Source organism: Ruditapes philippinarum, unplaced genomic scaffold (genome assembly GCF_026571515.1).
Source record: "Ruditapes philippinarum isolate M1 unplaced genomic scaffold, ASM2657151v2 ctg7728_1_1_1_1, whole genome shotgun sequence".
NCBI lineage: Eukaryota > Metazoa > Mollusca > Bivalvia > Venerida > Veneridae > Ruditapes > Ruditapes philippinarum.
Window position 1 is genome coordinate 3,951 of NW_026853126.1, and position 23,326 is coordinate 27,276.

The window sequence follows — 23,326 nt, forward strand, 5'->3', positions numbered from 1 at the left end:
GTGCTCTACTGTTTGAAAATGTTCATGATTTTTTGTTGACAAATTAAAGAAGCACATAAACAGTTATAGTACTGTAAGTTTGTAACGCCGCTTTTCATTGCATAATTGGGATGTTTTTGTAAATTAAATACATTAAATATACATATAAATTATATATGTAATCTTTAACAAAGTTTGCTGTATTATTAATTCATTATAACGATTCTTCTCCAAAGGTTATATACAGTTGTTTTGTTAACAATATAAACCAGTCAAAAATCTTTATAACTAATAATTAAATTTGGACATACCATTTTCGTGAGTTCCTATATTCTAACAATATGACATATTTAAAACACCATAATATTTATTATACTTATTTGTTCATAAAAGTCATGCTCTTTAAACCGAAACTAATGTCTTAATTTACCATTTGCTACAGCCTGTAACATTTTCCTTCTTTTAATTACATCCATCACATCAATTATCTCTTCAACTGAAGGATTTCTTGTTCCTGTAACAATATAATAACAATAGCATCTTCATTCATGAATGTCACTTTTCAATTGAATAATTTTAGTGATTGCAAAAAGGTAAAACTTGCACATGCAACACTTAAATTTTAGTGACTGCCTAAAGGTAATGCTTGCACATACCACACTTTAATTTTGTTAATTGCAAAAGCTTATACTCGCACATAAAACACTTTAATTGTTGTGATTGCCAAAAGGTAATACTTGCACATACATTACCTTAGCATATTTGATTGCAACATTTCATGAAACAGTCAGACTAAATGTTCCAGACATCAGTGACAACAAATAATACCTACTGCCTTCATTGAATGCCTTGTACAGTGATAAAACAATCTATAATATTTGGATTTAACCTGTACCTGTTTTAACATTAAAATTCTAAGGGATGTCATCCTTAAAGGAACTCCACTGAGGTCTAAAAGCCTAAAATCATAAAATTTGAATTTCTTACATAGATCAACTGGGGCATTTAAAGCATTTAAAGCAGAAAGATGTGCAAACGCTAATTTAGAAATTTACTTTGAAATAAATTAAAAATCCAATTTTTGTGCTATTCTTTACCAGATTTTGTTGAAAAAATCTAATTTACAATTGGAATAATCATTCTGGAAAAACATAGTAATTAATCTGAAATTTTGCACACAACTACTTGGTCAAGAATTACATCAAATAGTACTCTAATCTTGGAAAATTAACACCACTCCCGTCATGTTGAAAAAATGCAGTTGAGACCCTTAAATGAGAGGTGTCCTCCAACAGTGTAATGCCAGGCAAGTCTGAATGTCCCTGTTCTGAGACCAGATATTGCAGTGCAGGGTTTTCATTCAAAAATAGGTTGTTTAAATGAAGATAAGGTATTTTATCAAAGAAGACAAGTATAGTAGTATCAGCAAGAAATACACAAAAGTAGCTGGTTATTAAGATCGCAGCACAACTTGATTGATTGTTATGAATGCTTTAACAAATCAATTTTAATGTGATTAAAATATGCTAATTGAATGTGCTTTTCTGCTGAAATATTTTCTTTTTATTTATACATTAAGATATTTACCACACAGCATAATGCAGTTTGCGCTCTCATAGCCATTTTATTAACCAAAAATTCATCTGTTGGGGATTTTATCCTAGGTAGTAATTTTATGAAGGGGATCTTGACCACTTCAAAATTTCACACATGAAGGGGATAATATGTCCACCCGTGGGGGGATTATGTTCAGATATACAAAAATACATGAAGGGGATTTTGTCTAAAGGGGATTATGTCCGTACACCGGTTATTACTGGTGTATATCTTGTTACACTAGATTTTTCGGTAAATTACTCAGCTACCAGGTGGGTATAGAGACCAGTGAGACTTTATTACAGTAAGCTAAAGAATGTTAACATTGTAATCCCTTAAACTAACGATAGGAACATCCAAATGTTAAGTATGTAAAGCTGGTTTAAAATACTAAATTAAGATATTATGGTAAAATATGCAAAAGGGACGTTTGTGTATACAGTACAACCTCTACAGCACAACAACCTTTGGGATAAAAAATGGGTTGTTGTTGATTGTGAGTTGTTTTTCCAGAGAGGTTAAATATATTGTTAAGTCTCACTCTTAAAAGAACTGAAACTGTTGTAAAGAAGTAATTGCTCTACAGAGGTAATTGGTATACAAAGGGTAGTTCTGCGGTTGTACTACTAACAAAAAAAACAGATTCCTTTTAAAAATAGTTACCTTTCTCTCTTAATTCATTAATAGCTTCATTGATTTCCTTTGCCAGGAATCCCATTTCTTTACAAACAGCTTTACGTCCATCCATTGCATCTTGCAATTCAGGATCTCTTTGTTTCAATTCCTCTAGACCAAGCGACATACCATTTTCAGTAAAGGTTTCCAGCTAGATTTTAATACAATCATTAGTACATATCAAATATTTCCTGAAGACAATCAATTATGTATAAACAAGAGGGCCTATAAAATATTATGATAATAAATATGTTAAAATCAGCATAAAAAAACAACAGAAAAATGGGTCAAAGACAGAAAAGCCGGGTTGTATATGTATATAAAATATCATGAGGCTGTGATGTTACTTAAATTTTCTACCACTGTCTGACAATTGATGTTGAAAATTTAACTAAGTTGGTAAACAGGCAGTGGATGAGCATCAGACCTGAAATGGAATCCCACAATATGGGACCACATGCCAATGCTGTGAACCACATATCAAGAGGCTGTGGTAAGTAGTTGCTGCGTAAACTGCTTCGAAAATTTCCAACCATTGACCATTAACCTTTTACCCCATAAGCATATTGCGAAAAATGGCCGTTTTCATTGGAAAGCCTCCTGTAACAAGTTCAAACTGCTATGAAACTGTGAAAAATGCTTCAATACTAATGAAACTTGACAAATGTTGACTGCACCATAGCCTCTGTAACAGCATGCTCAATGGTAAATTTTCTGTTACCATGGCAACGGGGGGACGTCTCAAAATTGCCAAAAATCACTATTTTGCATTGTTTTTTTCCATCAAAACTGATTTCAAAGTGCTGCAACTTCTCAATGAATTGAGATAGAGTAAAAGGCTTTTCAGCGTCGGTTACTTATTACCCTTAGATCGACCTGAGGCCATTTTTAGCCTGTCACATGTCCAAAATTTTCTTGGAGATGAGGGGGACTCCGCCCCCCTTCAAACCCCCCAAACAGAAGGGGGCACATCCTCGTTCTGGCAACCCCCTGATGTAATATTTGGATGGGGGACGGCGCCGATAAGTGGTCACTTTTATTAACAACATTTCTCAAATGAAAAACAGTGTTTGGGGCCTAAAAAGGGCATTTTTGCACTGTTTGAGGCCTAAAAAAAAGGGGGCGGGGGCAAAAAGCCGTCGAAACACGCTTATATAAGGGAAAAGGTTAACAAAAAATTATGAAAAACCTTGGAATTACACAAAAACTAGATTTTCCATGTTAACACATGCCCTAACACTGAAATTTGGTGAAAAATTGTTGTTTTTTGACATTTTTTATTTCTTTTATTAACCTTTTACCCCATAAGCATATTGCGAAAAATGGCCGTTTTCATTGGAAAGCCTCCTGTAACAAGTTCAAACTGCTATGAAACTGTGAAAAATGCTTCAATACTAAATGAAACTTGGCACAAATGTTGACTGCACCATAGCCTCTGTAACAGCATGCTCAATGGTAAATTTTCTGTTACCATGGCAACGGGGGGACGTCTCAAAATTGCCAAAAATCACTATTTTGCATTGTTTTTTTTTCCATCAAAACTGATTTCAAAGTGCTGCAACTTCTCAATGAATTGAGATAGAGTAAAAGGCTTTTCAGTGTCAGTTACTTATTACCCTAAGATCGACCTGAGGCCATTTTTAGCCTGTCACATGTCCAAAATTTTCTTGCAGATGAGGGGGACTCCGCCCCCTTCAAACCCCCCAAACAGAAGGGGGCACATCCTCCTTCTGGCAACCCCCTGATGTAATATTTGGATGGGGGACAGCGCCGAAAAAGTGGTCACTTTTTTTAACAACATTTCTCAAAATGAAAAACAATTTTTTGAGGCCTCAAAAAAAGGGGGGGGGGGGGGGGGGCAAAAAGCCGTTGAAACACGCTTATATAAGGGAAAAGGTTAATGTCGAAAATTTAACTAAGTCAGCAAATAGGAAGTGGATGAGCGACAGATCTGAAATCAAAACCCACAGCATGGGACCATGTGTTAAGGCTGTATACCAAATATCAAAAGGCTGTGAGAAGTAGTTGCTGAGAAAACTGTTACGAAAATTTCCTACTATTGAGCATTAATGTTGAAAATTTAACTAGGTCGGCAAACAGAAAGTGGATGAGCGACAGAACTGAAATTGAATCCCACGGTATGGGACCATGTGTTAATGCTGTATACCAAATATCAAAAGGTTGTGATTAGTAGTTACTGAGAAAATTGTTACGAAAATTTCCTACCACTGACCATTAATGTAGAAATTTTAACTAAGTAGGCAAACAGGAAGTGGATGAGCGACAGACCTATAATCAAATCCCACAGTATGGGACCATGTGTTAATGCTGTATACCAAATATCAAAAGGCTGTGATAATTAGTTGCTGAGAAAACTGTTTCGAAATTTCCTACCATTGACCATTAATGTTGAAAATTTAACTAAGTCAGCAAACAGAAAGTGGATAAGCGACAGACCTGAAATCGAATCCCACAGTATGGGACCATATGTTAATGCAGTATACCAAATATCAAAAGACTATGATAAGTAGTTGCTGAGAAAACTGTTACGAAAATTTCCTACCATTGACCATTAATGTAAAAAAAAATAACTAAGTCGGCAAACAGGAAGTGGATGAGCGACAGACCGGAAATCGAATCCCACAGTATGGGACCACATGTTAATGCTGTATGCCAAATATCATGAGGCTGTGATAAGTAGTTGCGGAGAAAACTGTTACAAAAGTTTTTCCCCCGCCCACCGCCCATTTTCATTCACCATACTTTAACCCGGGTTTGCACCAGCCAAAAACCAACAAAAAATACAATGTATTCCAATGAATATTCAGATTTATTGAAAGTTTATATTTTTAGGGGCCCTGGGATGAAAAGTGTCAAGTACTGATCAACTACTAATCCCACATGATTTCGGAATCAGCGGTGAGAGACAAATAACATTTACAATCAATGTGTGGGATTAATTTTCACAGAGAAAATTTTGCAACACCTGAGGATCAATCAAGCCTCCCATAGATTATTTCCATTTTCTCCATTATAAGCTTTGCTGGAGGATAGATACAATGTTATCAAGGTTTATCACTTTACTCAGACAACAGAGTAAAATATTTAAAGCAACAAATCGTACAGACTTTTGTTAAGTTACTAATTTATTTTAGTTTAATTGCGTTGGAAGCTATATGCTTATTGAAACACTCTTGAATCCATTCCTGGAACCAACCAATACTAATCAATAAGAGTAGTTTCTTATTCACAGAAACAACGCCTTGCCTCTGACAGTTTGAACACATGCAGCAAGCAATTCCTAGCCAGACGCGTTAACTACTCCGCCACACCAGTCCTTTCTCTGACAATATCCAGGATTTATACAGTTTTCATGAATGCCTACTAAATAACAAATATGTAAGTTTCAGAACAGATGATAATTATAACATGCTTTTCTTCTTTATATACTAATTCTTTATAAATACAGTAAACTCCGCTTATAACGAACTCATTGGGACATTCAAAATCTGTTCCTTATAACCGGAGTTCCTTGTAAGCATATAGCGAATTAGTTCCTTGTATCAGGAGTTTTTATAGCGAACAGATTTACATATAACGAACTGATTGTTTATCATGGTCTGTTTATCATTGTCCTCCATTTTGAAAATCATTTGATTCAAAAAGAAAAGTTAGTCATTTATTCTTTTTTAGACCCGAGAGCATACTTTTTGGAATTTGAAAACCCTTTGCTATTTCAGTTTTAGCTTTACTCTCTTTCTCAATTTCTCATTAAATATCATATTATCTTTCTAAACTCAGTGCTTTTTGTTTTCTTTCCATAATTAAGAATTAACAAGATTTTTCCTTCCTTTTATATTGGAAATCTTCTATTATATTTTAAGAGTGACTAGATATAGATTTCTTTTCCTTTCAATCAAGAGTACTTTGTAGTTTTCAATGGATTAGCAAGCATATGTGGTTATGTTGATAACCGATTATTAATGATTAAAATTATTTTACTCGAGAAAAACTATTAAAGAAAAGAAATAATAGAATAAAAGGAATAACCGTTTTATCTTAGTGCTAAATATATCTTAACAAGAGGGCCATAATGGCCCTGAAGTCGCTCACCTGTATATAGGACCCCGGAGCGGGGCCAGTTTAAATCCCAGGGCTTTTATTTGAACAAACTTGGTAGACACCCATTAGAAGATGGTTCATACTAAACATCTAAGGTCTAGCTTGTTGGGTTTTTTAAAAGAAGATTTTTTAAGATTTTTCTATACACATATATTTAAAAACAATGACACCCCTGGGTGATAAAGGCCCTGAAGTCGCTCACCTGTATATAGGACCCCGGAGCGGGGCCAGTTTAAATCCCAGGGCTTTTATTTGAACAATCTTTGTAGACACTTACTAGAAGATGTTTCATGCTTAATATCTAAACTCTAGCTATTTGGGTTTCCTCGAAGAAGATTTTTAAGTTTTTGCTATACACATATAAGGAAAATCAATGACCCCCGGGGGGCGGGCCAATTTTGACCCTAGGGCTTTTATTTGAACAAACTTTGTAGATACTCACTAGAAGATGTTTCATGCTTAATATCTAAACTCCAGCTAATTGGGTTTTTTCAAAGAAGATTTTTTTAGTTTTTGCTATACACATATAATAAGGAAAATCTATGACCCCCGGGGTGGGGCCAATTTTGACCCTAGGGCTTTTATTTGAACAAACTTGGTAGACGACCATTAGAAAATGTTTCATGCTAAATATCTTAGCTCTAGCTCTTTGAGTTCTTTAAAAGAAGATTTTTTAAGTTTATACTATATGCATATAGGGAAAATCAATGACCCCCTGGGGCGGAGCCAATTTTGACCCTAGGGCTTTTATTTGAACAAGCTTGGTAGACACTTATTAGAAGATGTTTCATGCCAAATATCTAAGCTCTAGCTCTTAGGGTTTTTTAAAAGAAGATTTTTAAGTTTTTCCTATTGGTTGCCATGGCAACCAGAGTTTTTAATGGAATTTAAATTTTTGAACAACTTTGAAAGGGGTCCACCTAAGAATTATTTCTGTAAAGTTTGGTTGCAATTGGCCATGTGGTTTAGGAGGAGATGTTTTTTGAAAAGTTTGACGCCATTTTTTGAAGGACGCACGACGCACTACGCACGACGGACGCAGAGTGATGACAAAAGCTCACCCTTGAGCACTCTGTGCTCAGGTGAGCTAAAAAAAAGATATAATCTCGAGATATTCAAAAATTGTGTACAGTATCTGTATGATGTTACGAAAAGTATCGACTACTAACAAATAAAAGGTAATTCACAGATATATGGAACTACTGATTTCCCTCATTAATACCTCAATAGGGGGTGAAGCTTTACCAATATTTGACAGGTTACTTGCATAGCAAATAAAAATCGTATTGGTACCGTCTTTAAACATTTAAAAACAGAGTTACTGGACTAAATTTTAAACAAGAGGGCCATGATGGCCCTGAAGTTGCTCACCTGTATATAGGCCCCCGGAGCAGGGCCAGTTTAAACCCCAGGGCTTTTATTTGAACAAACTTGGTAGACACCCATTAGAAGATGTTTCATGCTAAACATCTAAGGTCTTGCTTGCTGGGTTTTTTAAAAGAAGATTTTTCTAAGGTTTTTCTTTACACATATAGTTAAAAACAATGACACACCTGGGACAGGGCAAGTTTTGACCCAAGGGCTTTTATTTGAACAATCTTTGTAGACACTTACTAGAAAATGTTTTATGCTTAATACCTAAACTCTAGCTATAAGGGTTTTTTAAAAGAAGATTTTTAAGTTTTTGCTATACACATATAAGGACAAGAGCACCGCTAGGCGGAGCGTTATATGCCCAAAAGTATTATTTTTTTAGTAAGGATGACCTTGACCCCCAAAATCAAAAGGGGTCTTCTACCCAATATGGACAATCATCCTATGAAGTTTGAACATTGTGGGCCAAATGTAACTTAACATATGCTCCGGAAACTGTTTTCAGTATCAAGGTAATAGTGACCTTCACCTTTGACATTTTGACCCCAAAATCGTCTACCCAATATGGACAATCATCCTATGAAGTTTGAACAATGTGGGTCAAATGGAACTTAAGTTATGTGCGGAAACTGTTTTCAGTATCAAGGTAATAGTGACCTTCACCTTTGACCTTGTGACCCCAAAATCAATAGGGGTCTTCTACCCAATATGGACAATCATCCTATGAAGTTTGAACATTGTGGGCCAATTGGAACTTAAGTTATGCTCCGGAAACTGTTTTCAGTATCAAGGTCATAGTGACCTTGACCTTTGACCTTATGACCCCAAAATCAATAGGGGTCTTCTACCCAATACGGACAATCATCCTATGAAGTTTGAACATTGTGGGTCGAATGGAACTTAAGTTATGCTCCGGAAACTGTTTTCAGTTTTAAGGTAATAGTGACCTTGACCTTTGACCTTTTGACCCCAAAATCAATAGGGGTCTTCTACCCAATATGGACAATCATCCTATGAAGTTTGAACATTGTGGGCCAAATGGAACTTAAGTTATGCTCCGGAAACCAAATTGCTAACGGACGGACGGACGTACGTACGGACGGACGGACGGACAGACAGACGGACGCCAGGGGGTATAACATAATATGCCCTTTCGGGCGTATAAAAATCAATGTCCCCCGGGGCGGAGCCAATTTTGATCCCAGGGCTTGTATTTGAACAAACTTTGTAGACACTCACAGACACATACTTCATGCTTAATATCTAAACTGTAGCTATTTGAGTTTTTTCAAAGAAGATTTTTTAAGTTTTTGCTATACACATATAAGGAAAATGAATGACCCCCGGGGCGGGCCAATTTTGACCCCAGAGCTTTTATTTGAACAAACTTTGTAGACACTCACTAGAAGATGTTTCATGCTTAGTATCTTAACTCTAAGCTATTTGAGTTTTTTTTTTCAAAGAAGATTTTTTAAGTTTTTGCTATACACATATAAGGAAAATAAATGACCCCCAGGGCAGGGCCAATTTTAACCCCAGGGCTCTTATTTGAACAAACTTGGTAGACATCCATTAGAACATGTTACATGCTTAATATCTTAGCTCTAGCTCTTTGGGTTCTTTAAAAGAAGATTTTTTAAGTTTTTACTATATGCATATAGGGAAAATCAATGACCACCTGGGGCGGGTCCTATTTTGACCCCAGGACTTTTATTTGAACAAACTTGGTAGACACCCATTAGAAGATGTTTCATGCTAAATATCTTAGCTCTAGCTCTTTGGGTTCTTAAAAAGAAGACTTTTTAAGTTTTTACTATATGCATATAGGAAAAATCAATGACCCCCAGGGGCAGGGCCAATTTTGACCCCATGGCTTTTATTTGAACAAACTTGTTAGACACTCACTAGAAGATGTTACATGCCACATATCTAAGCTCTAGCTCTATGGGTTTTTTAGAAGAAGATATTTAAAGTTTTTTCTTTCAGTTGCCATGGCAACCGCATTGAATTAAATTCTTTGAACAATTTTCAAATGTGACCACAAAAGGAACATTCCTGTGAAGTTCGGATGAAATTGGCTTAGTGGTTTATGAGGAGATGTCATTTAAAGTAAAAGTTTACGGACGCTGGCCGGACGCTGGACAAAAAGCGATCACAAAAGCTCACTCTGTCACTTTGTGACAGGTGAGATAAAAAATTAAATTACGAATGTGATCAGGAATGGTTGATAAACCTACTACGCAAACAATCTCATTTTAGGTAGTTTTAATGATAATTTATAACGTTGTCACCTTAAATAAATGAAGTTATTGGGAGAAATTTAAGGTACACCCAACTTGCCTGAACAGGTTAACTTGAATACAAAGCCCTATTTTGAAAGTGATAACAAGGGAAACAAGAGGGCCATGATGGCCCTAGATCGCTCACCTGATTTATCAAACTCATCCAAACAATTACCTAGACAAGCATTCTGACCAAGTCTCATGACAGGTGAGTCAAAAATGTGACCACTACAGTGTTAACAAGGATTATCCATATTTGAGCAGTGCGACCTAGTTTTTTACCCAGGTGACACATATTCAAACTTGACCTAGAAATCATCAAAACAAACTTTTAGACCAATTTCAAGGATACTTTGATCAAAACAGTAGCAACTAGAGTGTTAACAAGATTTTTCTATTTTTAGCTCCGGTGACCTAGTTCCACATGCGATTTCGAACTCATCCAAGCAATTACCTATACAAGCATCCTGACCAAGTTTGATGATAATTGAGTCGAAAATGTGACCACTAAAATGTTAACAAGGTTTTTCCATATTTGGGCGGTGTGACCTGGTTTTTTTCATCCAAGATGACCAATGTTCGAACTTGACTTAGAAATCATCAAAACAAACTTTCAGACCAATTAACAGAATATTTGGATCACAACAGTAGCCACTAGAGTGTTAACAAGATTTTTCTATTTTTAGCTCCGGTGACCTACTTTTTCATCCGAGATGACCCATGTTCAATTTCTTCCCAGCAATGACCTAGACAAGTTTCCTGACCAAGTTTGATGACAATTGAGTCAAAATTGTGACCACTAGAGTGTTAACAAGGTTTTTCTATTTTTAGCTCCTGTGACCTAGTTTTTCATCCGAGATGACCCATGTTCAAACTCATCCGAGCTATCACCTAGACAAGCATCTTGATCAAGTTTGATGATGATTGATGCAAAAATGTGACCACTAGAGTGTTAACAAGGTTTTCCTATTTTTAGCTCCGGTGACCTACTTTTTCATCCGAGATGACCCATGTTCACACTCATCCAAGCTATCAACTAGATAAGCATCCTGACCAAGTTTGATGATGATTGATGCAAAAATGTGACCGCTAGAGTGTTAACAAGGTTTTTCTATTTTTAGCTCCGGTGACCTACTTTTTCATCCGAGATAACCCATGTTCGAACTCATCCGAAATATCACCTAGACAAGCATCTTGACCAAGTTTGATGATGATTGATGCAATAACTTTTCCTTTTTATAAATTTAGTTGGTCTGTCTTGTCACATTAGTTTTGTTTATATATTTTATATATATATATATGAATCAGGGTTCCCACTCTTAGATATTTTGAAAATTTAAGGACTTTTCCAGGACTTATCAAGGACCTTTTTTGATTTTTTAAGGACTTTTTAGAAGATTGAATTTCAAGCTATTCAATTTTTTTGTCCTATGAATATTTTCATGGTAATGTTTAAAACAACATTTAATAACAATATAATACATGTAGTTCATGACATAAATCTAACTCTATCTAAGAAATACATTCAGTGTCTATAAGTAATGAAATGTACTTTGTGACAGCAACTGTTGCAGGTTGTCTGCAATTTTCATGTAATTTTGGTGTTTTTAATGCTTCCAAGGGATCACTTTTTTACAAGATATTCATAGTACTTTAATAAGTAACCTCACATTTGATCTCAGTCCACTTAGGTGCATAGAATGGCAAAAGCATGTCACACTGAAGGGTATATGAAAACTGCCTGCAGGTGTTTCTACATTAAAAATTTCACAACTTTCATGTTTAAATGTTGTACTCTGCTTAAGCCAGTGCTACGGGTTCTACAAAATATGGCAGCAGCACAAAATACCCAAACACACACAATTATAGCAATATTCATTTTGGTTTGTATACAATATAGATTTTAATGAGAAAATGAATTGATATTTTCAAAATAATGTGACTTAGCCAACTATTACTTTCATTCATTCCGTTGAAATTGGCAGTTCAGATGTTGTAAGAAAAAAAGTGACATTTGCTTTTCTAACTGTTAGGTTCACTAATGAATAGACAAATGTACTTGCAAGATATGAGATTTGTTGTCAACATTTAAATTTGAAGGGTTTTGTTGTAATTTCATACAAGTTCATTCGTATTATTTTTTTATTTAATAGTTTTCATGGAGTATACTGTATTTGGGTATATTTTGGTTCAAAAATGAAAATTTGGGTATGTTCGATTACATCTTAGTGAAAGTGTATATTGTATTCATGATTAAAACAGCACTTTTTTAGTATAACACATTCATTTTTAGTATATTGTGGCTAATATTTGGGTATTTCTTGCTACCCAAATATGGTGTGGCCAACTGGCTGTGCTCTGCCTTGACAATAGTTCATGTATGTAATACTATTGTTTATTTTATATTGATTTACCTTTGGCTTTTAGCATGGTTGTGAGCAATAAGGTTAAACAAATTGCCCAAGGAAACATCCAGACCTGTGAGCTTTCATGTTTCTTAGCACGGGCCAATCAAGCAAACTTGTGGTCGATTTGTGACTGTCTTATAACATTTTCCAAACAAAACTGCCATAGTAACCAGAAAATAAATGTTAAATCTCATAAATGTCAAACTTGTCCTCCCAAAACATTTGTAAATCGAAAAATCATCAACATTCAAGATGCAGAAGTCAATATACTGTGCTAAGACCGCCATTTTGGTTGTTTGATTTACCTCCCCTTTACCAGACTAATTCCCGTACCTTCCCGGACTTTTTTATGTATCAACACTAATTCCAGGACTTTTCAAGGCCTGGAGCTCCTGTTTTCAAATTCACGGACATTTCCCGTTTTCCCGGACAGCGTGGGAACCCTGATGAATAAAAACATTACGCATATTTCTAAAAATAGCAACAGTACGCAATTTCTAAAAAATGCAACATGACGCAATTTCTAAAAATAGAAAAAATGACGCAATTTGTAAAAATAGAAAAAAATGACGCAATTTGTAAAAATAGAAAAAAATGACGCAATTTCTAAAAATAGAAACAATGACGTAATTTCTAAAAATAGAAACAATGACGCAATTTCTAAAAATAGCAACAATTTCTAAAAATAGCAACAATGACGCAATTTCTAAAAATAGAAAAAATGACGCAATTTCTAAAAATAGAGAAAATGACGCAATTTCTAAAAATAGAATCCAAAAATAGAAAAAATGACGCAATTTCTAAAAATAGAAAAAATGACGCAATTTCTAAAAATAGAAAAAATGACGCAATTTCTAAAAATAGAAAAAAATGACGCAATTTCTAAAAATAGAAAAAAATGACGCAATTTCTAAAAATAGAAAAAAATGACGCAATTTCTAAAAATAGCAACAATGACGCAATTTCTAAAAATAGAAAAAAATGACGCAATTTCTAAAAATAGAAAAAAATGACGCAATTTCTAAAAATAGCAACAATGACGCAATTTCTAAAAATAGAAAAAAATGACGCAATTTCTAAAAATAGCAACAATGACGCAATTTCTAAAAATAGAAAAAAATGACGCAATTTCTAAAAATAGAAACAATGACGTAATTTCTAAAAATAGCAACAATTTCTAAAAATAGCAACAATGACGCAATATCTAAAAATAGAAAAAATGACGCAATTTCTAAAAATAGAAAAAATGACGCAATTTCTAAAAATAGAAAAAAATGACGCAATTTCTAAAAATAGCAACAATGACGCAATTTCTAAAAATAGAAAAAAATGATATATATATATAATACATATACTATACATACACACACACCAATAAATAAATGCACAATCTGAGAAAATTCAGTAATATAACCTTCAAGGTCAAGGTCATTAAAGAGCCCAAGCAAATTTGGGTTTGATAAACAACAAGGTCTGGTCCTTAAGAATGTTCTGTTATAATATGAAGTTTATCCCTTCAAAAATAGCAAAGTTACAGTCAGTTACTGCCAAAACAATGAAAATTTCAATAATTTGACCTTCAAAGACAATGTCATTAATGAGTGAAGGTCAAGGTCTTTTGGTATATTTTTAACAGTTATCTTTGAAGATTATTATGTTCAAGTTTGAAGACAGTCCATTCAAAAATAACAAAGTTACAGCCAATAATAGCCAAAAAAATGAAAATTTCAATAATTTGACCTTCAAAGTCAAGGTCATTGATGACTGAAGGTCAAGGTCTGACTGGTTATTTTTAAGGGATATCCTTTAAGATTATTATGTTCAAGTTTGAAGACAATCCATTCAAAAATAACAAAGTTACAGCCAATAAGAGCATGAACAAGCAAAAATTGGACTTTTAACCTTGAAGGTCAAGGTCATTTATGGATGAAGGTCAAGGTTAGTGTGGTCTACTGAAAGGTATTGTCCCAAGGGTTGTTGTGGCCAAGTATGAAGACAATGCACCAAGTAATAAAAAAGTTATGATCCAGGTACAAGTTTTCGGACGGCAACGGCAACGGCAAAGGCAACGCCGACCTGACTATAACAATACCTCTACTTTTTTTTTCAAAAAAAAAAAAAAAAAAAAGTCGAGCTAAAAATGTGACCGCTAGAGTGTTAACAAGGTTTTTCTATTTTTAGCTCCGGTGACCTACTTTTTCATCCGAGATGACCCATGTTCGAACTCATCCGAGCTATCAACTAGATAAGCATCCTGACCAAGTTTGATGATGATTGATGCAAAAATGTGACCGCTAGAGTGTTAACAAGGTTTTTCTATTTTTAGCTCCGGTGACCTACGTTTTCATCCGAGATGACCCATGTTAGAACTCATCCGAGCTATCACCTAGACAAGCATCTTGACCAAGTTTGATGATGATTGATGCAAAAATGTGACCGCTAGAGTGTTAACAAGGTTTTTCTATTTTTAGCTCCGGTGACCTACTTTTTCATCCGAGATGACCCATGTTCGAACTCATCCGAGCTATCACCTAGACAAACATCCTGACCAAGTTTGATGATGATTGAGGCAAAAATGTGACCTCTAGAGTGTTAACAAGGTTTTTCTATTTTTAGCTCTTGTGACCTAGTTTCTCATCCGAGATGACCCATGTTCGAACTCATCCGAGCTATCAACTAGATAAGCATCCTGACCAAGTTTGATGATGATTGAGGCAAAAATGTGACCGCTAGAGTGTTAACAACTAAATGTGAACGGACGACGGACGGACGACGGACAACGGACAATCATCGATCCTAAAAGCTCACCCTGAGCATGCTCAGGTGAGCTAATAACTGGGAAAAATGGATGGCACAGTTAATTAACTTGGCAATATTATGTACTTTGTATTGATAAGTAAGTGTGGTAATTATAAAGTAATAAGTATAGATAGAACTTAAGATATATCCTACTTGCCAGTTTAGGTTCAACATATTCCTTTTCAAAGAGCTGAGAATGGCAATAACTTGAAACCATAGTTAAGTCACACTTACTTGTCCAGATTATGTACTTTGTATTGATTAGTAAGTGTGTAAATTAAGAAGCCATTGGTACAGGTAGAACTTAAGAAAAATCCAACTTGCCCTTTCAGGTTAACCTCACATGGAAACAAGGGTCAATTACTATATGCTGTGTGCAAAAAAAAATTAAATTAAACAGTCTTTACAAAAACTGGTCATTTAAAAAATGATGATCAAATTAACTTACCAGATTATGCAAATATAAACCTTTTAAATGACCCATGAAATAATGCATAGTATATTATAATATAGTAAAGCAAGGTCAAACTACACAGATTTGCAGCATACATGCCATAACTTATAGAATAGAACAGAACATAAGTTTATTAATAAATCGTATGCGAACAGCATATTAATTAAACAATAATATTTTACATGCATGCATAAAAGTATGTAATGAGAGCATATACAATAATGCATATATAATAATACTTATAGACTCATTTCCTGGACACTTTCATTTGGAGGTGGGGCATTGATCAGTAAACGTATTTTTTTTTAATTTACATAGTGGCATACAACCTATATTACCAGTATTTACAACTTGCAAATTTAATGACACCATAAACAAGACAAAATGCCAATAATTATTAACAGTTGTTCAACCTTTTTTAAGTATTTAGGCATCCTTAATTCACAGAATAGATTAACGCTTTGTTATGTAAGGACAATTAGCCATGTCTTTACCTGAAACATTTGCTGATTTCATCACCTCATATTTAGCGGTAATTTTCAGTGTTTGACCACTAATAAGTTAATAACTGCCTGCAGGCGAATTTAAATTTATACTGGCCAGTTGTTAATTACAGTGTATAACACCTTCGCCACTGGGGGTAAACAATTATATCTTTTAATTGATCAAAATTATTGCCGATAATTGTTTGTTGGAAGGGGCACTAAAGGATCAATCAAAGGATTAGTGTCACCATTGCAATGCTGTAAGGGGATAATCATTCCTTATTAGCATTCTAGACTAGTTTAAACAAGAGGGCCATGATGGCCCTAGATCGCTCACCTGACCCATCAAACTCATCCAAACAATTACCTAGACAAGCATTCTGACCAAGTCTCATGACAGGTGAGTCAAAAATGTGACCACTACAGTGTTTACAAGGATTATCCATATTTGAGCAGTGTGACCTAGTTTTTTACCCAGGTGACCCATATTCAAACTTGACCTAGAAATCATCAAAACAAACTTTCAGACCAATTTCCAGGATACTTGGATCAAAACAGTAGCAACTAGAGTGTTAACAAGATTTTTCTATATTTAGCTCCCGTGACCTAGTTTCACATGCCATTTCGAACTCATCCGAGCAATTACCTACACAAGCATCCTGACCAAGTTTGATGATAATTGAGTCGAAAATGTGACCACTAGAATGTTAACAAGGTTTTTCAATATTTGGGCGGTGTGACCTAGTTTTTCATCCAAGATGACCCATGTTCGAACTTGACTTAGAAATCATCAAAACAAACTTTCAGACCAATTTACAGGATATTTGGATCAAAACAGTAGCCACTAGAGTGTTAACAATGTTTTTCTATTTTTAGCTCCTGTGACCTAGTTTTTCATCCAAGATGACCAATGTTCGAACTCATCCAAGCTATCAACTAGACAAACATCCTGACCAAGTTTGATGATTGAGGCAAAATTGTGACTGCTAGAGTGTTAACAATGTTTTTCTATTTTTAGCTCTTGTGACCTAGTTTTTCATCCGAGATGACCCATGTTCGAACTCATCCGAGCTATCAAATAGATAAGCATCCTGACCAAGTTTGATGATGATTGAAGCAAAAATGTGACCACTGGAGTGTTAACAAGGTTTTTCTATTTTTAGATCCAGTGACTTAGTTTTTCATCTGAGATGACCCATGTTCGAACTCATGCAAGCTATCACCTAGACAAGCATCCTGACCAAGTTTGATGATGATTGAGGCAAAAATGTGACCGCTAGTGTGTTAACAAAGTTTTTCTATTTTTAGCGGCGGTGACCTACATTTTCATCCGAGATGACCCATGTTCGAACTCATCCAAGCTATCACCTAGACAAGCATCTTGACCAAGTTTGATGATGATTGATGCAAAAATGTGACCGCTAGAGTGTTAACAAGGTTTTTCTATTTTTAGCTCCAGTGACCTACTTTTTCATCAGAGATGACCAATGCTTGAACTCATCCGAGCTATCAACTAGAAAGCTTCCTGACAAAGTTTGATGATGATTGATGCCAAAATGTGACTGCTAGAGTGTTAACAAGGTTTTTCTATTTTTAGCTCCAGTGACCTACTTTTTCATCCGAGATGAGCCATGTTCGAACTCATCCAAGCTATCACCTAGACAAACATCCTGACCAAGTTTGATGATGATTGAGGCAAAATTGTGACCGCTAGAGTGTTAACAAGGTTTTTCTATTTTTAGCTCTTGTGACCTAGTTTTTCATCCGAGATGACCCATGTTCAAACTCATCCTAGCTATCAACTAGATAAGCATCCTGACCAAGTTTGATGATGATTGAGGCAAAAATGTGACCTCTGGAGTGTTAACAAGGTTTTTCTATTTTTAGCTCCGGTGACCTACTTTTTCATCCGAGATGACCCATGTTCGAACTCATCTGAGCTATCACCTAGACAAACATCCTGACTAAGTTTGATGATGATTGAGGCAAAAATGTGACCTCTAGAGTGTTAACAAGGTTTTTCTATTTTTAGCTCTTGTGACCTAGTTTTTCATCCGAGATGACCCATGTTCGAACTCATCTGAGCTATCAACTAGATAAGCATCCTGACCAAATTTGATGATGATTGAGGCAAAAATGCGACCGCTAGAGTGTTAACAACAAAATGTGAATGGACAGACGAGGGACAATCATCGATCCTAAAAGCTCACCCTGAGCATGCTCAGGTGAGCTAAAAACTTGACAATAAAATTATATAAAAATGTAAAATTTCTTGCTATTTAAGATTTTTTTTTTTAATGGGACATAAATCATCTCCGGGACACCTCTGGGAGAGACACCTTATTTCCGGGACTTTCCCGGACATCCGGGACGTTATGGCATGTATGTTTTGCAGGCTGGCCTGGCTGTATTCTGGTAGCAAAGGCTTCCGGTTTCAGCAGATTAAGGATTAAAAAGATAACTTAATAAAGTTATTATCAACCTGTTTTACATTCAAGATTTAAAAAATACCTGATTTTTAATGGATGTCTGAATGAGCTCTATGAAATAATCGCCTTTCTGGATTCTTGCAAACGGACAAGCAGGGAACAATCGACAGTGTTCTATCCATGGATCATCCTCCGGTTGCCAGTGTTGTAGTCCACCATCACAGGCGAAACAACACACACCGTCTCCATGACCTTTAACAGAAAACAAGAGGGCAATGATGGCCCTGAAATCTCTCACCTGTATATAGGCCCCCAGGGTGGGGCCAATTTCAACTCAAGGGCTTTTATTTGAACAAACTTGGTAGACACCCATTAGAAGGTGTTTCATGATAAATAGCCCTAGCTCGTTGGTTTTTTTTAAAGATTTGTTTAAGGTTTTACTGTACACATAAAGGGACAAACAATGACTCCCCCCCTGGGCGGGGCCAATTTTGACCCTAGGGCTTTTATTTGAACAAACTTGATAGACACTCTAGCTCTTTGGGTTTTTTAAAAGAAGATCTTCTTAAGTTTTAACTATACATATAAAAGGAAAATCAATGACCCCCAGGGTGAGGCCAATTTCAACACCAGGGCAGGGTCCTCATTTGAACAAACTTGGTAGACACCCATTAGACGATGTTTCATGCTAAATATCTTAGTTCTAGCTCTTTGTGTTTTTTAAAACAAGATTTTTTAAGTTTTTACTATATACATAAAGAGAAAAACAATGAGCCTCTGGGGCGGGCCAATTTTAAACCCAGGGCTTTTACTTGAACAAACTTGGTAGACATCCTGTAGAATATGTTTTATACTTAATGTCTAAGCTCTAGCTATTTGTTTTTTTTCCCAAGATTATTAAAGTTTTTACTATATACAAATAACAGAAATTAATGACTACCAGGATGGGGCCAATATTGACCCAAGGGCTTTTATTTGGAAAACTTGGTAGACACTGACTAGATGATGTTTCATGCCAAATATTTAAGGTCTAGCTCTTTTGGTTTTCTAAAAGTAATTTTTTTGAATTTTTTTATTTCGGTTGCCATGGCAACAAGAGTCTGCATGAAATTAAATTCTTTGAACAAATTGTTTAAAGCTGACTACCAAAGGAACGTTCCTGTGAAGTTTGGATGAAATTGGCTAAGCGGTTTATAAGGAGATGTTGTTTAAAGTAAAAATTTACGGCCGGACAATGTATATATTTTTATACAATGTTCAATGCACTAAAATTATTCAGTGCATATTGCATATTTGTAGCCAAAATAATGACTACATACATTTCCACAAAAGTATGAGTGCTGAAACTGAAAATTCAAAATTTTTCCAACATTCAAGAAAGGTAAGTTTGTCCAAAATCATTGAACCACGATCAAATTCAAATTTGAACTGCCTATTCCTAAGATGTATCTATATGTTAAATTTGAATTGAATGTGTACAACCAATGGGGAGATAATGAACGGAAACTTAAAATTTCTGATTCTTTTTCAAAGTTCAAGAGGGATAACTGTTAGCTATCATCAAACCATGACCAAATTCGAAATTGGCCAATGCATTCTTATGACATATCCATATCTTTAATTTGAGTTGAATATGTTGGGGAGATAATGAATGGGAACTGAAAATTTCCATGAAGTTGAATTTGAAAGTTAAAGTGACATAACTCTGCCAAAAATCATTGAACCATGACAAAATTCAAAATTGACCTGCACATTTCTTTGACGTATCTATATGTCAAATTTGAGTTGAATGTGTAATACCCTAGAGGAGATAAAGAACGGAATACGTTTTATGTCATATCGCGACATTCCAGCTTTACTGGTGGAGGAGGCCTCAGGTGCCCTTCCGTGCATTATTTCAGGCATGAACGGGCACCTGAGTAGAACCACTGACGTTCTGTAAGCTAGCTTGGTAGCTTCCTCACATGAAAGAATCCAAAGTCCCTGTCGGGATTCAAACCCAGAGCGGTGAGGGGCAAGTGGTTTGAAGTCAACGACCTTAATGACTAGGCCACTGATGCCCAAAGTGTGACCTTTACCTTGGAGGTAGGGACACACGTGTTACACATGACATATCATCTTATCATTGTGACTTTTGTGCCAAGTATTTTCAAAATCACTTGATCTATAAAGAAGTTATGGACAGGACACAAAATATACCATATAAAAGACTCTGTTAACCTTTGACCTCTAAGTTAGACCTTGACCTTGGAGGTTTGGGTGAAGGTGTTGTACTTAACATATCCTCTTATTATTGTGACTATTTGTGCCAAGTTATTTCAAAATCCCTTGAACTATGAAAAAGTTCTAGATCGACACAATATATACCCAATAACAGACTATGTTAATTTTTGACCTCTAATTTCGACCTTGACCTTGGAGGTAGGGATGCAGGTGTTAAGCATGACATATCATCTTATTATAGTGACTATTTGTGCCAAGTATTTTAACAAGAGCTGTCCGTAAGACAGCGCGCTCGACTTTTTTATTGCTTGCCAATAAAAAAAGTTTTTGCAGTAAAAGGCAATACAAGAATCTCTGTATTTTTAAAGTGAACTAGTTGTTTGATACCCTTGAATATTACAGCAATGTTTATATGACATAATTTATGGTAAAGTGAACAAGTGGATAGGAATGAATTTTTTTAGATTTTTTAAGTTTTTTAGTGCTTGCCTATAATACAAAACATTGACAGTTAAGGGCCATAATTCAAATAAAATCTTTGACAGAATTACCTTCTCCTGGACATGTTTGGGAATCATGATTGTAAACAAGTATTCCAACTTTCAAATTAATATCTCAAACAGTTCAGTCAAAAAGTGGACTGGTACTAAAAACTTAACCAAGATTCTAAGTCGATAAAAGGCCTTAATTTTTAAAACAAATCCTTGACAGAGTTACCTTCTCTTGCGTACAGATGGGGGTAATGATGTGAAATAGCATTAAAAGTTTCAAAGCAATATCTCAAAGGGTTAAGGCAATAAGTGGATTTTACCCATATTCAATGTATTTTCTAAGTCAAAAAGGGGCATAATTCTGTCAAAAACCTTGACAGAGTTATGTCCTCTTGTCTGTTGATGAAGGTCGTGATGGTAAACAAGTATGGTCAGTTTCAAAGCAATACCTCCAATGGTTTTGAAATAAAGTGAGGTGGTACAAAAAACTTAACCAAGCTCAATACACTTTCTAAGTCAAAAAAGGGCCATAATTCTGTCAAAAACCTTGACAGAGTTATGTACTCTTGTCTGTAGATGGAGGTTATGATGGTGAACAAGTATGGTAAGTTTCAAAGCCATACTTGTAATACTTCTGAAATAAAGTGGGGTGGTACGAAAAACTTAACCAAGGTGTGACGCCAACGCCGACGCCGACGCCGGGGCGAGTAGGATAGCTCCCCTTTTCATAGAAAAGTCGAGCTAAAAATCCTTTGATATATGAAAAAGTTATGGACCGGACACAAAATGTACCCTATAACAGACTATGTTAATCTTTGACCTCCAAGTGTGACCTTGACCTTGGAGGTAGGTGACCGATTGTTGGGCATGACACATTGTCTCATTATTGTGAACAATTGTGGCAAGTAATTACAAAATCCCTTCAAAAATAAGAAAGTTAAGTTTTCACCATATACATGTAAGGAAAATCAATGACCCCCGGGGCGGAGCCAATTTTGGCTATAGGGCTTTTATTTGAACAAACTTGGTAGACAACCACTAGAAGATATTTCATGCCAAATATCTAAGTTCTAGCTCTTTCAGTTTTTAACAAGAAGTTTTTTTTAAGTTTTCACTATATACATGTAAGGAAAATCAATGACCCCTGGGACTGGGCCAATTTTGACCCAAGGGCTTTTATTTGAACAATCTTGGTAGACATTCACTAGAAGATGTTTCATGACAAATATCTCAGTTCTAGCTCTTTCAGTTTTTTACAAGAATTTGTTTTAAGTTTTCACTATATACATGAAAGGAAAATCAATGACCCCTGGGGCGGGGCCAATTTTGACCCTAGGGCTTTTATTTGAACAAACTTGGTAGACATCCTCTAGAAGATGTTTTATGCCAAATATCTAAGTTCTAGCTCTTTCAGTTTTTTACAAGAATCTTTTTTTTAAGTTTTCACTATATACATATAAGGAAAATCATTGACCCCCAGGACGGGCCCAATGTGGACTCTTGAGCTTTTATTTGAACAAACTTGGTAGACATTCACTAGAAGATGTTTCATGCCAAATATCTAAGTTCTAGCTCTTTCAGTTTTTTACAAGAAATTTCTTTAAGTTTTCAATATATACATAGAAGAAAAATCAATGACCCCCAGGGCGGGACAAATTTTGACCCTAGGGCTTTTATTTGAACAAACTTGGTAGACATTCACTAGAAGATGATTCATGCCAAATATCTAAGCTCTAGCTCGTGTGGTTTTTTACAAGAAGATTTTTTTAAGATTTCGAAAAAAAAAAAAAGAATCTTTTAGTTGCCATGGCAACCAGAGTTCTTTATTGAATTTAATTCTTTGAACAACTTTGGTAGAGCTTCATGCAAGGAACATCCCTGCAAAGTTTCAAAAAATTTAGCCAAGTGGTTTAGGAGTGGAAGTTATGTAAAGAAATTGTTGACGCACAGACGGACGACGGGCCATCAGAAAAGCTCACCTTGAGGGCATTGTCCTCAGGTTAGCTAAA

The 23,326-nt window shown here is 35.4% G+C and overlaps 1 protein-coding gene across 1 annotated transcript in view; it reads right to left on the minus strand.

The window, feature by feature from the left end:
• Positions 1 to 361: 361 nt before the first annotated feature.
• Positions 362 to 23,326, minus strand: part of LOC132734602 (baculoviral IAP repeat-containing protein 2-like) — a gene marked incomplete at its 5' end in the record, with an annotated part of 38,775 nt that continues 15,810 nt past the window's right edge. The window contains 3 exon segments of the mRNA XM_060721394.1: positions 362 to 493; positions 2,239 to 2,401; positions 18,686 to 18,855. Coding sequence (XP_060577377.1) covers positions 393 to 493; positions 2,239 to 2,401; positions 18,686 to 18,855 — 434 coding nt within the window.